Source organism: Helianthus annuus, chromosome 11 (genome assembly GCF_002127325.2).
Source record: "Helianthus annuus cultivar XRQ/B chromosome 11, HanXRQr2.0-SUNRISE, whole genome shotgun sequence".
Classification (NCBI taxonomy): domain Eukaryota; kingdom Viridiplantae; phylum Streptophyta; class Magnoliopsida; order Asterales; family Asteraceae; genus Helianthus; species Helianthus annuus.
This window is the reverse complement of record NC_035443.2, coordinates 75,127,571-75,145,927: the sequence shown is the minus strand read 5'-3', so window position 1 is coordinate 75,145,927 and position 18,357 is coordinate 75,127,571. Positions and strand designations below refer to the sequence as shown.

The 18,357-nt window shown below is 36.1% G+C and overlaps 1 protein-coding gene and 2 long non-coding RNA genes across 3 annotated transcripts; 2 read left to right on the top strand and 1 right to left on the bottom strand.

Moving 5' to 3' along the window:
- Nucleotides 1-168: 168 nt before the first annotated feature.
- On the bottom strand, nucleotides 169-2,586 carry LOC110894542 (zinc finger MYM-type protein 1-like). The gene is made up of 3 exons (XM_022141763.1): nucleotides 2,577-2,586; nucleotides 658-2,495; nucleotides 169-582 (listed from the first exon to the last, which is right to left on the bottom strand). Exons 1-3 carry the CDS (start codon nucleotides 2,584-2,586, stop codon nucleotides 169-171), a joined length of 2,262 nt encoding a protein of 753 aa, XP_021997455.1.
- Nucleotides 2,587-8,947: 6,361 nt separating this feature from the next.
- LOC118483812 lies at nucleotides 8,948-10,302 on the top strand. Its single transcript, XR_004871728.1, has 3 exons — nucleotides 8,948-9,045; nucleotides 9,559-9,624; nucleotides 10,227-10,302. It is a non-coding gene; the product is annotated as an uncharacterized LOC118483812 (long non-coding RNA).
- A 5,319-nt stretch (nucleotides 10,303-15,621) lies between these two features.
- Nucleotides 15,622-16,976, top strand: LOC118483811. The gene is made up of 3 exons (XR_004871727.1): nucleotides 15,622-15,719; nucleotides 16,233-16,298; nucleotides 16,901-16,976. It is a non-coding gene; the product is annotated as an uncharacterized LOC118483811 (long non-coding RNA).
- The last annotated feature ends 1,381 nt before the right edge of the window (nucleotides 16,977-18,357 follow it).

The window sequence follows — 18,357 nt, the reverse complement described above, 5'->3', positions numbered from 1 at the left end:
TTTTTCGATATTCGGATTTGTAAAATTTTGGAGTCCAAATTTTCGGGTCGGGTCGAGTCGGGTCGAATTACATAATAAAAATCACTATCATAATAAAAGTGCCATGTCATTGAAATAACCCAAAATAAAAATACAAAGTCATTTATAATATATATAATAAAATACATTTCATAGTTGCTCCCTACGTGTTTTCATGTTTTGAAAACGATTCATAACGTCTTCAATCGCAACTTTCGCAAAGAACTCTTTTTCAATATAACAAATGCAAGCATCTGTCAAATACTCATCACCCATCCGATTTCGTAAATCCGTCTTCACATGCTTCATAGCAGAAAAACATCTTTCCACACTTGTCGTTGCAACCGGTAGAACTAATGATAATTTCAATAAACGATAGACCAATGGATATCCAACATGTTTATTTGTTTCCACCATCATTGTTGCAAGGTTAGATATATCTTTCACGTTGGCAAACCTTTTATCGCCTCTTATGTTATTAATGTAGATATCGAGCTCATTCATAAGATAATCTCTTTCTTCATAATTAAAATCATGCGGATACATCTCGGCCAACCTTAATATCTTTCAAACATCAAATGCACTAAAATTATCATTTGGGCTCAAAGCACTCATACACATTAGCAATTCAGTGGTTACCTCACTAAAACGGTTGCCAATCTCTTGAATTTGCATATCTAACACCGTGTTGAAATTTTCAACCTCATAAAAATGACGATTAGTGATGTTAGTCTTTCTCCTTCTATATTTTGGGTCAATGTATTCGGCATCCATGTCGACCATTTCAATTTCATTTTTATCACAGAATGATGCCACATCTTTCACAAGTGAATCAAATCCTTCGAGTCTAAACGTTTGTAATTGTTGTTTTGTTGCATTAACCATCTCAACTGCATTCACTATATCTTGATCCTTTCTTTGAAGAGCTTGAGACAATGTATTAGTCACCCCTAAGACGTGCTTCATCAAATGTAGATAATATGCAAAATCATATGACTTCATGTATTTCCAAATTCCATTAGCTTGTCTTTGTTGAACATTAATTTGACCGGAACTTCGAATATATTCAAGCACTTCAATAATTGTTGGGTATAGTTGAACTAAACGCACCAGTGTTTTATAATGCGAACTCCATCGTGTATCTCCAGCTCTTGCAAGGGAAAGTTCTTGATTTAAACCACTTCCAGTTTCAACTTCTTCACGACCTATTGCTTCTTTTAGTTTATCTTTTTGACTTTCTCGAATCATATCTATTCGTTTGCAAGATGCACAAACCACATTTGTCAAATTCGACACCTCTTCAAAAAATTTCCAAATATCATCATGCTTGTTTGCAAGGGCCACAACAACTAGTTGAAGTTGGTGGGCAAAACAATGTACGAAATAAGCCGAAGAATTTTCTTTCAAAATTAAAGCTTTCAATCCATTAAACTCACCTGCCATGTTGCTTGCACCATCATATCCTTGGCCTCTTACCTTCGTTAAACTCAAATTATATTTAGAAAATAACTCATCAATAGCATATTTAAGAGATAATGAAGTTGTTTCTTTGACATGAACAAGGCCAACAAATCGCTCTTTAACAACTCCCAATTTATCCACATACCTCAACACCACTGCCATTTGTTCCTTTTTAGAACAATCCCTCGACTCGTCGACTAATATAGAGAATACATCATCGTCAAGTTCTTCAAATATCTGTTTTAGAACTTCTTGGGCAAAACAATTAATTACTTCTTTTTGGATTTGTGGAGACGTCATTTGGCTATTCTTCGGAGCGTTTTCTAATATAACTTTACGAATCGATTCATTCACCTCCCCCAATAATTTTAGCAACTCTAGGAAATGTCCTTTATACAAGGATTTTTCGGACTCGTCGTGGCCACGAAAAGGTAATGAACCATTAAGTAAAGCTTTGGAAACGATGATGGTAGAATGTAATCGGATCCTATACTCACTTTTTTGCTTATCAGTATACTTTTCATATGAAAATTGTATTGATCGATCTTGTCTAAGTAAATCTTCACACTTTTTAACGGCCTTGTTGTGGAAACTATTGTTATCACCAACATGTGTTTTAAGTCTGTCTTTTTTGTTCCAATAATAATAGCCCTCACTAACAAATGTTTCTTTTTGACCAGGTTCCTTGAATAAGTAACAAAACAAGCAATAGACTCGATCCGTTTTTTCACTATATTCCAACCAAGTTGGATATGATTCAAACCATTTCACACTAAATCGTCTATCTTCATCACTCAAATTTCTTACCGGAAAATCATGGCTTTTTGGTTGGCATGGACCTTTAGCCAAATATGCTCGTCTAACTTCATCTTTTTGATCAGGATGATAAGATGAAATCGGTTTCCTTTCAGAAGGATCCCATGGAAGATCATCTAAATCAATCTTACTCGGTTTACTATTTGAAGTTGAAGAATCAAAGTTTGTTGACTTTCTCTTTAGGAATCGATCAAGAAACTCTAAAAAAAGCCAAAAACAACCAATATTGAATATACATATGTATCAAATATTGAATGAAAAAAAAATTTGAAAAAACTAACCTTTACTCATATTTGATTAATAATGATCAAAAGTCAAAATTGTCACTCAAGAGGCAAGCAAGGCAACGAGACTTTTGGTATTATTCTGGCAATATGATACGATTCAACAGGAGGGAGGGAGGGGAGGAGATCAATCAGTATCACGCAGCATTTTTTTTTCAAGTTAGGTTTAACAATATGGCCTATAATAGTTATTGGGTTATAAAAGTTAGATAAATATGGGCCTTTTGATGACTTAAAGCTTACTGTATAAATAAAATCTAATTGGGCTTAATTTTTAAAGTATAAATATGTTTATTATGTAAAACGTTTTGAAAAAAATAAAAGTGGCTCTAAAAAAAGCAATGGTGTCGCTCGTAAAAAAAGCAATGGTGTCGCTTGTAAAAAAACAATGGTGTCGCTCGTATTTTTTCTATTATACGATACATATAAAGCGCAAATATGAATGGTGTCGGCCGACACCGTTGCCGAGTATGTGGCTCCGCCACTATTAAATAGCATGTTTGATATTTAGGCGAAAAATAAAATATGTTTATAATTTATTATTATTATTATATTATATTATACTATACTATACTATACTATACTATACTATACTATACTATACTATACTATACTATACTATACTATACTATACTATACTATACTATACTATACTATACTATACTATACTATACTATACTATACTATACTATACTATACTATACTATACTATACATATGTGATTTTAAATTTTAAATTTTAAATTTTAAATTTTAAATTTTAAATTTTAAATTTTAAACTTATGATGAATAGTGATAACATTTTTTGAAGTATTTGTTTTAGATTATTCATTATTTAATTTGAATGGTGATTATAATTATAGAAACAGGATTAGGAGAAACGTCAAAAAATATGAGAACGGTGAGAACGCATTCTGGCCAAACACGTGGCTCGGGACATGATCAGGGTTCGAGGGGTTTTTTTGTTTTTTCAATCTTCTTTTATTTTCCTAACGCGCTATAACATTTTCTGGCGTCTAAGATTTTTTTGGCGTTAATTGTATTTATTAAACTTTTTGGCGTTGAATTAATTGTTTTTGTGTCACATAGATAATTTTTTGGCATTATAGCGTTTCCTGGTCAATTTTTTGGCGTTTTGTATAATGATTCACTACGAGTCATTAATATTTTCATAAGATTACAATAAGACCAAATGTTTTTTTTTGGCGTTTAGTGATTTTTTTGGCGTTTAATACATTTGACAAGGTGCTTTGCCAGCACCCGTTCTCACAGTTTTCATATTACTAGCGTTTTGGTGTTGGTAGTTTTTTACGTTTTATATAATAATGTATTTTATTTGTAGAGAATTAGATAACAAAACAACATATAACTTGATAACAAAACAATATAAAATAAAAATAAAAAATAATTAAAAATGGTAATCTAATTTTTCTTCCGAATCTTCACTGTCATCAGTCTCTTTCTTCTTGAATTTGTTTTGGCGTTTTGAACCTTTTTGAATACCTTAGCTAGATGCCAACTTTCCTACATAAACCCCGTCTTTTTCAGACGAAGCTGCTTAGTGGCATCCTGTGTTTTGGTGTGACATGTCATTGAAGATCAACTCTTGCTTGATGCTATTTATAATAATGAAGTCCAAAATAGCATTTTACACTTGTTTTGATCCCTTTATTCCATGTCGATATTCATCAAGAACAAAGCTCACATGATGGCATATCACTGTCATCAGTCTCTTTTTCTTGAATATTTGTCCATCTCATTCAGCAAAATATTATTGAGATAACCCCTCAGAAGAAGAATCCATTCAGTGAAAGCTTTGCCATATGTGGTTATTTTAACTAACATTTTTTGGCGTTTTAAAGTGAGTGGTTTCTAGAGGATATGGCGTTTGTTTTTTTTTTTTTTGGTGTGATCAATTCATTGTGTATAGACCCCTCTCTTGTAGGAGTTTTTTGGCACGTAGTTTAGGCGTGATTTTTTACTGTAATAAATGATAGTAATAAAGTAACCGTCTTTTCAGTTACTGTTTTTGTGTTTACTGTTTTGATCAGCTTTATCGGTTTATAGGTAATAGACGTCCCATCTTCTAAGTTTGGCCTTTTTTTAATGGCGTTATACAGACCAAGATGACAAAATACAATAACGGAGAAAATAAAATATTAAGCAGGAAAAATATTTTTTGTTATTTCTGGCGTTTTGTAAGCAATAACCTTTTTTAGTACTTTTTGGCGTTTTGCAAATAAATAAGAAATATATCATTTAATTATCTTAAAAATAAAATAAAAAAAGATTACACAGATGAGAAAAAAAGAAAAAAAAAATAAAACCATTCGTCAGAAGGTACTTTATCCGAAAAGTATCCATCACTTGCGTCATCTTCTTCCTCGGAATCTTCATCTGGATCTTCATCCATGTCATCACCTTCACCTTCATCGGCTTCTTGTTCCTGAAGATTCTGAAGCCTCCACTTGAACATGTTTTGCATTAACTCCAATTTTGAGTCCATTCTGTGTTCAAACAAGTGGCGTTATGCAATTCTTCCATGAAACCAAGCCACTGCTTTGTCATGATGTTTTCAAGCCAGTAGACTTCCTACTCTCCGCTGTCGTATGTAACGCTCACCATGTCTGTTTCTTCATCAAAACGCCATGATGTCATGACAGGGTCCGGCTTTACATCTGCTTTGATTGGTCCAAATTTCCTTATCTATTAATTCATAATAAACTCAGGAATAGTAATATTTTCTATTTTATTTGGTTTTGTCTTTTATTGTTTTATTATTATTATTATTATTAAACTTTAAGATTTTATATATTTGTAATAACACTGTGTTTTTTTTTATAATTTTGCGACAACATTTTTTATATTAGTTTTTGTTTTACACCTTTTTCCGGATTTGATCGTCATTTGGTTGCTGCTTAGCATGGTATTTAACTGTCACATTTGGCCTCTTAGGTTTTTTTTACCCCCTCAAAATTTTAATCCATGTCATTATACATTCGATTTCGTCTATGTTTCATGTTAGGTGAGTCACTTGATTTTAAAAAATCGTGATTTTGTTTTACTCTTTTCCAAGTTTTGGTCGTTGTTTGGTTGCTCTTAGCCTGGTTTTACGCCTTTCGCCCGCAATGCGGGGGGTTAAGACTAAGTACATATTAATACAAAGGGAGGATGAACAGTAGTTCCAACTTATTTTGATAATATATAGTTTTTTTAATATTTTAATATTATATAGTTTTATCATATTATACCTTTAACCTTAAACATATTTAGATTTTTAATTTTAACTTTAATGATTTTTTTTAATATTATCAATACCAACCGAACAACATCAGTACAGGTACAATATAACAACGGTTTAGTTTCTTTTGTAGAATGATGTCGATTACCCTTTTTCGTTTTTTATTAATATATAACGCTTTATAAAATTTCAAATATGCTATCTCTTCAATACAATTTTTATTCGAATGGGTCAAATATAGTTGATATTTTTTATCGTCACAAGCCAAACAAACAACGCCGATACATGTACCATATTCGTTTTTATGGTTTTATCGACGTGGCTGTATAAAATTAATTAAACATAGAGTTGTATTCAAAATCATGTAATTTTTTTTTGTATCATAACATATATCGAGTGCCAGCATTGACCGAACAACACCGGTACAAATATCTGTTTTTATAGTTTTTAATCAATGTAAAACACGTGTTGATTGCTATGCCAAATGCCGATATCGTACTTTAATGAACCGGACCAATACTGCCTGAAAACCCGCCGCAAAGCGCAGGGAAGTTCAACTAGTTAAAAATAAAAACATTCATTAGCTATGCTTTTCATACATCTAGTAATAATTATTTTGTGTTAGACTAATTATGCGTAAGTTCAGGTGAAAACTGATCGACTTACAAAGGTTAGAGGGAAATTGACCGAATTACAAGCCTGAGAATTTTTAAATATATTTACTTGTTGATCAACGCTTATAATTTATTATAACCTAAAACATCTAATTATCAATAAAGCTAGTTTTGATCCAATGTGTTTTATTATTAAAGCTATCAAGAGAAAAAAAGGGATTTGATTTCTTTTTTTTTATGAAAAGCGATAAAAAGGGAAAAAATGACTTGTTTAGAGAAAATTACTTTTTGATTCCCTGTGTTTTAGGAGTATTAACCACTTGAGTCCAAAATCAAAATGTTTAACCTAGAGTCCCTAACCGCTCTTTTTGTAACCCTTTGAATCCAAATTTTTAACCCCGTCTGATTTTTCAATTAGTTTTTCATTAAAAGACTAAAATGCCACTAAATATTATTATTATTATTATTATTATTATTATTATTATTATTATTATTATTACTAGGTTATAAACTCGTGTATTACACGGGTTGAATAAAAAATTTTATATATTAAATAATAAAACAAAATATCTTTAAAAACCTCCTATATTGCATGGTTTAAATAAATTTAATTTTGTATATATCAATCAATAAAAAGTTATATCTATAAGAACCATATGTATTGTACGGGTTGAATAAATGTAATTTTATATATCAAATAAAAAAAGAGTTAATTACATAGTTAGTCCCTGTGGTTTGCACAAAATAACATACTTAGGTACTAATTGTTGGTGCACTTACGTCTGCTGACTACGTCTTACATCGAGTCTTAGAGATGAAGAGATCAGATATGACACGGAAGCCTAGAAACCCTAGATTGTAATAGATTTATTCATGTTTATAGATCTAGGTTCGCTCATATGTCCTTGATCAGATCAGGTTCGCTCATTAGGCAGTGTCAGGTTCGCTCTTATGGTCTTGTATGGATCGCTTATATGTACATGGGACTGGTTCGCTTATATGGCTGTCCATATAAGCGAACCCAACTATACTATATATAGTGGGTGTATTATGAACGAACAAAGTGAGTCAAAAACACATAGTTGAAGGTGTTTGTTCCGGTATGCTGCCGAAGTGCTGTCAAATCTTGTAATCGAGTTCAATATCAATAAAACAGCAAGTTTAAAGTGAATACAGCTTCAATAGCACCGAATTATTAGTTTCCGCCTCTTAATTCGGATACGAACTTCTCTGAACGACTCAAACAGGGCCGAGAACGATCCTACAATTGGTATCAGAGCTCAGGAGGAGGAGTTCTTGCCATTTTAGCTGCATTTCTTCTGATTTTCTACACTTTCTTCATTTTTTCAAAAAATTTCACGGTAAAACAAGCTCAAAATCACACAGTGCACTCGGAATCATGAATTAACAAACCCTAGAAGTTTTCAGATCTAAAATCGACCTAGAAAGTTGATTTTTAGGGGGTTCGCTTTTACGGTTTCGCTCAAAAAGTGACATCAGCATATTTGGTTCGCTCAAAGGGACTGGTTCGCTTGAAATTACAGGACAGGTTCGCTCCAAATTACTACACTGGTCCGCTCCAAAGACATCAGAATTGGTCCGCTCCAAAATCAACTGGTCCGCTTATCTGGTAAATTGATCGGTTCGCTCGAATGGTTTAGTTGTTTGGTTCGCTTTTCTGGTCCAATCAAGAGATCCGCTCGACCGGTTTGTTCAGTTGGTCCGCTTATTTGGCTAATTCATTGATCCCCTCATTTGTTCAAATAGTTGGTCCGCGCATAAAGACACTATATTGGTTCACTTTTGGGAACAGTTATAGTATCGCTCCTGTGTCAGCTTTGCTTTTGTGAACGAAGTGTTAAAATTTGATAGTTGTGAACGATGGATACTGAATTTTATAACGCTTTTGCTACTTCAACCTCGATTACTCAAAGTGCTTTGATCGATAGTGAAACCGGAACATCTCAAAGACCACCTAAACTCATGGATATTGATGATTATAACGTGTGGTCAGAACGGTTCGGAAATTGGGTTGAAGCTTATCATCTAGATGCTTGGGAACACACTGAAGAGCCATATGTTAAGCCCACAAAGAATGATGTTGTGAACGGTACTCCGTTAACACTTAGAGAGATGAGTACAGCAGATAAAAAGAAATATCGCGATGAAAAACTTATGGTGAGTCTGCGTCAGCAAGCTATAAAAGAAGATATCTTGATACTGCTTCAACATTGTAACACCCCGAAAATATAAACCCTCATATTAGAAAATTCAAGGAAATTAATAAACAAGAATTTACCAACTAGGAACTTAACCTAGTTAAAAATTTAGTCTTGAAATAAACTTATAATATGGTTAAAACACTTAACTTAGAGAAAATGGTAGTTAAGGGGCTGAACTTGTCAAAATTGAAAGTTGAAATACTAATTAGTGAACAAAACACAAAACACACCCATCTTGGGTAGGCATCGATCGAACAGAGAGAGAGAGGGGCGACCAGGAGAACTTCCAAACCCTAAAATCTCAATAATCTTGCAAATTGAAGGATTAATCCAAGTAGAAATCAAGAATTGAGCCTAGAATCATAATCCTCATCACAAGAGGATTGTAAGGTATGTAAAATTAGTGAAATCCCTTAACTTGAATTTCTCATGATGTTGTGAAATCTGGAAAATTGATGTTGCATGAGTGTTATTTGGTTAGTTTAGAATCAATTTGGTGTTTAGAGGTTAGACTCAACCAATTACATGTGAAATCATGACCAAATTCAGAAAACTCCATGAACACCTTGAAGGTGGGTTGTGGGTTTTACAAGATGATGATGAATTCTAGGGTTCTTAGTGGTTATTCTAGTAAAATTCGACCTTAGAAGATAGTTCCAGAAAAGATGTGATGTTTACATGATATATGATGGCTTAATTGAAGTTAAGTTAACTACTAAGCAATCCATAAACATGAATATGAATAATATAGAAATTCTGCCCCCTTGATGTTTGTAGAAATGCCTCAAAGAAGGCTGACAAATAGAAATTTGAAGCTTTAACGCCTAATTAAGATGCTTCGGTATATTATGCGAAATGATGTCTAAGAGGGTTCTAAACATGTCTTGTAAATGAACTCTATAGGACAAGATACCGGGACGTCGAGCGGACAAGCCGGTGGTGATTCTCGTTTGAAGGGTGTGCGCCAAGGTATGTAACATGACTCGTTACATTATGTGAAATTAGTTCGTTGTAGATGATTATCAAAATTACTAGTTATTATGAATTGAAGCGATGGCATTGTTGTATTGAATACTTGGTTGAATAATAAACTAAACTCGTTGGTAGTTGTCATAAAGGAAGGGATTCCATAGACAAGCCAAACGGGTCAAATAATCACGTAATACATGATCTACATTCCGGAATATGATAGATTGTTGTATGTAGTTGGTTATATTATGACGTGCTAGAAATATCAGACTTTTATTACATTGATAATGCAGAATACTGAAATCCGGGAGTTGTAATTTTGGTTGAAATGCCTAAACCAAACAAAAACATGAATTCCTAGGTGCTACCGTAAATTACGGTGTCACCGTAATTTACGGTAGAGATTTATGATTTACGGTGGTTTTCTACTGTATTACGGTGGATCCAAGAATTTCCAGCACTCACCGTAACTTACGGTGGCACCGTAAGTTACGGTGGAGCCTGAAAAACTTTTATATTTTTGTTATTCTCAATACGATGTTAAACCTTGATATCTTATTATTTACAAACATCAAAGCTAATGATTTATTGGTTGATCATAGGTAATTAGGTGGGTCACAAGGATGGCGATCAAGTGATTCTGATGATGAACCGAACACTCCACTTCGAAGCTTCCGCTATGTTTGAACTTGTTAAATTGTTGTTCTTTGGTTGTAAACAAATTCTTAAACGACTTAGTACGTTCTACCTTAGTCCTTAGTAGACTAAGATGTGTAACATTTTTGCGAAACTTATGTTAAGCTATTATCTTTTGGTATAAATTAGCTATTAATTCTAGTATAAATATAAGGGTGTAACAAGTTGGTAATCAGAGCCTCAGGTTGTCAATAAGTGTTCGGTTCAAGCTTGATCGACTATCCGGTAAGAACTAATTTCAGTTAATAAATCTTATATTACGTAAAGAATGAGAAATGAACAAATATGCATGAAAAGAGCAAGTAAGCTCAATCAACAGCAAGAACGATTGAATCAAGTTGTGAACTTGATTGAATCAAAAGCAAGAACGATCAAATCAAGTTGTGAACTTGATTGAATCAAAAGCAAGAACGATCAAATCAAGTCGTGGACTTGATTGAAATAAAGCAAGAGCAATTAAATCAAGTTATGAACTTGATTGAATCAAACAAGAACATCATGTGTTATAAATGGAATGTTTTAACAACTTGTGTAAACATTTCAGAAATAGAGATGGCTGATAAAGGTAATGATGATGCGGTGCCAAGAGTCACCGAACAAGTGAGGGAGGCGATTGCCGAAGAGGTTGGAAAGGCAATCGAAAACAGTCTGACAGGCTTCATTGATAGAATTCAAAACACAGTTCTATCAATGGTAGAAGATAGAATCAAGAAATTAGAAGACGACTCAAAACTTGAAAGGAAAAACATGGAGGACGGAAACCTTGTTCATACAAGGAATTCATGGCTTGTAAACCACCGATATACAATGGGGAGGTTGACCCAATAGTGTGCCAAAGATGGCTAAGTGATATCGAAGGGGTATTCGAGAGAACCCATTGTGATGTAAATGACTATGTAGCCTATGGTACGGGTCAACTAAGAAATCAAGCAAAAGATTGGTGGGATAACAAGAAGAGAGAGATCGGTATTGAAGCTGTTAAGGTCATGACTTGGGATGAATTCAAGACGCCATTTCTGAAGCATCATAGCCCCAAAGCGGTTATGAATAAAATCAAGGAAGAGTTCATGCAGCTCAGGCACAAAAACGAGACCATAGACAAGATCAGGGCAACGTTTATGGACAAAATGAAGTTTTGTGACGATCTTGTGACAAACGAAGAACAAAAGATATACTACTATCATAACATGTTGAGTGCCGAGTATAGGGAGTTTATCACCCCTTCCAAATACGAGACCCTTACCGAGATTATAAATGCTGCTCGGGAAAGGGAAATTGAGCTGAAAAAGAGTATCGAAAGGGGTGAACGGAGAGCACATGATGTAAATCCCAGCCCTACTAAAAAGGCACGAACAAGTGAGAGCTCAAGGAAACCTGATACGAAAGGCGGGTCACCGAGTTGCAAAATTTGCGGGAAGGGCCATAGGGGCGAATGTCGTTACAAGGATAAGCCTTGTCCTATATGCAAGAAAACGGGACATATAGCCATATCATGCCCGGAGAAGGTAACGGTTTGTTACAATTGTTATCGAACGGGTCATAAGAAATCTGAATGCCCGGAATTGGTTGAAAAGAAGGATGGGCAGGAACAGAAGGGTGAAGCCCCTAAAGCAAAGGCAAGATCTTTTCAACTAACCACCGCAGAAGCAAAGATTGAACCTGACGTGGTCTCAGGTATATTTACTGTAAACTCAATTCCTGCACGTGTGTTATTTGATACGGGTGCGAATAAATCCTTTGTTTCATATGGATTTATTCGACATCCTTCATTTGTTCTAACTAAATTACCTGTGCCCTTAGAAGTAGAGATAGGTAATAATAAAAGTTTTATTGTTTGCGATGTATGTGAAAATTGCAAACTGAGCATTGATGATGAAGAATATTTGATAAATCTAATCCCGATGTCGATGGGAGAATTTCAAGTCGTCGTTGGGATGGATTGGCTATCTCGACACCATGCAAAGGTCGTGTGTTTCCGTAAAGAGATAAAACTGACATCTCCGAGTGGGAAACACGTCACCATCTATGGCGAGAAAGGAGGCAATCCCATTGTATGCTCAATGTTGAAAGCATACAAGCTAATGAAGCAAGGATGCAAAGCATTTATGATATACGCTAATGAACCCGAAAAAGAATCACGAAAGATTGGAGATGTACCGGTAGTACGAGATTATGAAGATGTTTTTCCGGAAGATTTGCCGGGGATACCGCCCGAACGGGAAGTAGAGTTCGGGATCGAATTGATTCCGGGCGCGAAACCCGTAGCAAAAGCCCCGTACCGACTTGCGCCGTCAGAATTGCAAGAATTGATGTCCCAAATCCAAGACCTGCTTGACAAGGGATTCATAAGGCCGAGTGTGTCTCCTTGGGGCGCACCGGTATTGTTCGTGAGGAAGAAAGACGGGAGTATGCGCATGTGTATCGATTACCGGGAGTTAAACAAACTCACGGTAAAGAATCGATACCCGCTCCCGAGGATAGACGATTTATTCGACCAACTACAAGGTGCGAACTGGTTTTCCAAAATTGACCTTAGATCGGGGTATCATCAATTAAGGGTCAAAGAAGAAGATGTGCCGAAGACGGCTTTCCGCACGAGATACGGACATTACGAATTCCTTGTGATGTCATTCGGGCTAACAAACGCACCCGCGGCTTTCATGGACCTCATGAACCGGGTTTGCAAACCAATGCTGGATAAGTCGGTCATCGTGTTTATCAATGATATATTGGTATATTCGAAAAGTGAAGCTGAACACGCACATCACCTACAAGAAGTGTTAGAAGCCCTTAAACGAGAGAAGCTATACGCAAAATTCTCTAAATGTGCCTTTTGGTTACGAGAGGTACAATTTCTTGGCCACATTATAAGTGCCCACGGAGTACTGGTGGATCCGTCAAAGATTGAGGCGGTGTCAAAATGGAATTCCCCAAAGAACCCTTCTGAAATTAGAAGCTTTTTGGGACTTGCGGGATACTATAGGAGATTTATTCAAGATTTCTCCAAGATTGCGTCACCACTAACCAAGCTGACCCGAAAGACAGAAAGATTCATCTGGGGTGTTGAACAAGAGAAAGCGTTTCAAACGCTAAAAGAAAAGTTAACTCAAGCTCCGGTACTAACACTACCGGACGGAGTTGAAGACATGGAGGTTTATTCGGATGCTTCACTATCGGGACTCGGATGTGTATTGATGCAACGGGGCAAGGTGATAGCCTATGCCTCGAGGCAATTACAGATACACGAACAGAAATATCCTACGCACGATCTCGAGTTGGCGGCGGTAGTGTTTGCATTAAAAATATGGAGGCACTACTTGTACGGAGTAAAGTGCACCATATTCACCGACCACAAGAGTTTGAAATACTTCTTCGATCAGAAGGAGTTAAATATGCGACAAAGGCGGTGGCTGGAAACGGTGAAGGATTACGATTGTGAAATACGTTATCACCCAGGAAAGGCTAATGTAGTGGCCGATGCGCTGAGCCGCAAAACAGATTATACCCCAATACGGGTACGATCAATGCAACTGGTTGTGACTTCAAGCTTGCTAGAACGAATTCGAGAAGCACAAGATGAAGCTGTAAAGGCAGAAAACTGGAAAAAGGAAAGAATTATCGGCCAAGTTAAGGACCTAGAGGTAGGCAGTCACGGCCTGAAGACTCGTTTTAATAGAATCTGGGTCCCTAACACATGTGGGGTTAAAAAGCTTCTACTTGATGAAGATCATAAATCCCGTTACTCCATTCACCCGGGAGCGACCAAGATGTATCATGACTTGAAGCAAAACTATTGGTGGCCCGGAATGAAGCGGGACACCGTGAAATACGTGGAAAAGTGTTTGACGTGCCTACAAGTCAAGACGGAACACCAAAAACCATATGGTAAACTCCAACCGTTAGAAATTCCGGTTTGGAAATGGGAGCAAATTACGATGGACCTATTGACCAAACTGCCTAAAACAAGTCGTGGTTTTGATGCTATTTGGGTAGTCGTGGATAGGTTAACTAAAAGTGCTCACTTTATTCCCATTCGTGAGACTTATACATCTGAGAAAATGTCGGAGGTTTAAACCAATGAAATCATAGCAAGGCATGGGGTACCGATCTCCATTGTGTCAGACAGAGATACCCGGTTTACTTCGAAATTCTGGCGTGAATTCCAAGAACAGATGGGAACTAAATTGTTCCTTAGCACTGCTTACCATCCACAAACGGATGGGCAAAGCGAAAGAACAATACAAACATTGGGTGATATGCTACGGGCTTGCATTATTGACTTTGGGGGTAGTTGGGATGTTCATTTACCCTTGGTCGAATTTGCATATAACAATAGCTATCACGCGAGCATTAAAATGGCCCCGTATGAGCTATTATATGGCAGAAAGTGTCGGACTCCAGTATGTTGGGGAGAAGTGGGTCCGCGAGGGCTAGCACCAACTGATATAATCCGAGCTACAAATGCGAAAATCGACATAGTTCGGACACACTTGAAAGCGGCTCAAGACCGGCAAAAGGCATACGCAGATAAAAGAAATAGGCCGATTGAGTTTCAGGTTGGCGATATGGTCATGTTAAAGGTTTCCCCATGGAAGGGTATCATTAGATTCAGAAAAAGGGGAAAGTTAAGCCCGAGATTTATTGGGCCATTTAGAATCACTGAACGGGTTGGTAAAGTGGCTTATCGACTTGAATTACCCGAAGAGTTGAATGGAATTCATAGCACATTCCACGTATCACATCTTCGAAAATGTTTGGCCGACGAAACTGCTCATATCCACTACGATGACATCGAGGTGGATAACAGCCTCAACTATGCGGTAAAACCAATTGCGATTTTAGATCGTAAGGAGAAAAGTTTGAGGAACAATATAATAAGCCAAGTCAAAGTCAAATGGGAGCACAGAAAAGGGTCAGACACTACATGGGAGTCCGAGGAAGAAATGCGGCGACTCCACCCTACATTATTTGGTATGTAATTCGGTTTCGGGGACGAAACCCTTTTAAGGGGGGTGGACTTGTAACACCCCGAAAATATAAACCCTCATATTAGAAAATTCAAGGAAATTAATAAACAAGAATTTACCAACTAGGAACTTAACCTAGTTAAAAATTTAGTCTTGAAATAAACTTATAATATGGTTAAGACACTTAACTTAGAGAAAATGGTAGTTAAGGGGCTGAACTTGTCAAAATTGAAAGTTGAAATACTAATTAGTGAACAAAACACAAAACACACCCATCTTGGGTAGGCATCGATCGAACAGAGAGAGAGAGGGGCGACCAGGAGAACTTCCAAACCCTAAAATCTCAATAATCTTGCAAATTGAAGGATTAATCCAAGTAGAAATCAAGAATTGAGCCTAGAATCATAATCCTCATCACAAGAGGATTGTAAGGTATGTAAAATTAGTGAAATCCCTTAACTTGAATTTCTCATGATGTTGTGAAATCTGGAAAATTGATGTTGCATGAGTGTTATTTGGTTAGTTTAGAATCAATTTGGTGTTTAGAGGTTAGACTCAACCAATTACATGTGAAATCATGACCAAATTCAGAAAACTCCATGAACACCTTGAAGGTGGGTTGTGGGTTTTACAAGATGATGATGAATTCTAGGGTTCTTAGTGGTTATTCTAGTAAAATTCGACCTTAGAAGATAGTTCCAGAAAAGATGTGATGTTTACATGATATATGATGGCTTAATTGAAGTTAAGTTAACTACTAAGCAATCCATAAACATGAATATGAATAATATAGAAATTCTGCCCCCTTGATGTTTGTAGAAATGCCTCAAAGAAGGCTGACAAATAGAAATTTGAAGCTTTAACGCCTAATTAAGATGCTTCGGTATATTATGCGAAATGATGTCTAAGAGGGTTCTAAACATGTCTTGTAAATGAACTCTATAGGACAAGATACCGGGACGTCGAGCGGACAAGCCGGTGGTGATTCTCGTTTGAAGGGTGTGCGCCAAGGTATGTAACATGACTCGTTACATTATGTGAAATTAGTTCGTTGTAGATGATTATCAAAATTACTAGTTATTATGAATTGAAGCGATGGCATTGTTGTATTGAATACTTGGTTGAATAATAAACTAAACTCGTTGGTAGTTGTCATAAAGGAAGGGATTCCATAGACAAGCCAAACGGGTCAAATAATCACGTAATACATGATCTACATTCCGGAATATGATAGATTGTTGTATGTAGTTGGTTATATTATGACGTGCTAGAAATATCAGACTTTTATTACATTGATAATGCAGAATACTGAAATCCGGGAGTTGTAATTTTGGTTGAAATGCCTAAACCAAACAAAAACATGAATTCCTAGGTGCTACCGTAAATTACGGTGTCACCGTAATTTACGGTAGAGATTTATGATTTACGGTGGTTTTCTACTGTATTACGGTGGATCCAAGAATTTCCAGCACTCACCGTAACTTACGGTGGCACCGTAAGTTACGGTGGAGCCTGGAAAACTTTTATATTTTTGTTATTCTCAATACGATGTTAAACCTTGATATCTTATTATTTACAAACATCAAAGCTAATGATTTATTGGTTGATCATAGGTAATTAGGTGGGTCACAAGGATGGCGATCAAGTGATTCTGATGATGAACCGAACACTCCACTTCGAAGCTTCCGCTATGTTTGAACTTGTTAAATTGTTGTTCTTTGGTTGTAAACAAATTCTTAAACGACTTAGTACGTTCTACCTTAGTCCTTAGTAGACTAAGATGTGTAACATTTTTGCGAAACTTATGTTAAGCTATTATCTTTTGGTATAAATTAGCTATTAATTCTAGTATAAATATAAGGGTGTAACAAACATGACGGAACTGCATATTCAATGTGGACAGAATTGGAAGCAAAGTTTACGGGAAGTGATGATATGTTAAAGAACAAAATGTCTCTCATGAAAAAGGAATTTGATTTGTTTCGGGGATTGACAAATGAAAACACCAAGCAAATTATTGATAGATATTGTAACTTGGTTAGAAATATGACGAAACTTGGTGTTAAGAAAGATACTGATGAATTAATTGAAAAACTTGCAGATGCGCTTCCATATGAATCATGGGGAACGTTTTTGATGATGCTGAGGTCCAACAAAGCAGAATATAAAAAGATGACACTAGGAGACTTCATAAAGCATCTGGAAGCTCAAGAGATGGAGCAGAGGAAGATCGCTAGGATGAAGAACTACGATGGAGAACAGGATATCAGTCTGTACTACAAGCATGGTGCTACTGATTCAACAAAGTATTCTCCTAAGATCGAAACTGCTTACAGTGTTAAAGATTCTCCTGAGAAGAAGACATCTCAAGGATCAAGCAACAGCACAAGATTTTCATCTTTCGATCCTAACATCTCTGTAACAAAGAATGGTAGAAAACTTCAGTGTAACATTGTGTTAAGCCTTGAAAATGACCAAGACTACACTGAAGAGATTGCTAAAAATCAAATGTCTTTGTTAGGGATGATTTTAGAATCTTATAGCTGTTTTGTTGCAGGAAAGATCGGAAATCCAATGCTCACGAAAGAGGATTACGATCAAATTGATGCTGAGGAAATGGAATTGATGGATATAAAATGGTGTATGGCGAGTGTGATGAGACGTGCTGAAAAGTTTAAACAAATTACAGGCCGTGATGATTTTCGTGATGCAAATGTTTCAGCTTTGGGTTTTGATAAATCTAAAGTTACGTGTTTTCGTTGTAGAGAGAAGGGGCATTTCAAGAGGGAGTGCAAAAACCGTGAAGCTACCGGAGCCCAGAATCCTTTCGGAAACAACGACTATCACAAGAAGGCCATCTATCATCAAATCACACCACCAACACAACAACAGACACAAACAGTTCATGGGAGAGATGTGGTTGATAAAAGAGCATGTGTTGTTAGTCAGGGAAAATATGATAATTTTACCTGGGAAAAGTATCTTCCGAAAGACAGCAAAGTGTGTTTGGCTGAACAAGATGATGAGAAGTTGGCAGAAGGTTTTACTTGGGATGATTTTTGTCCAGATC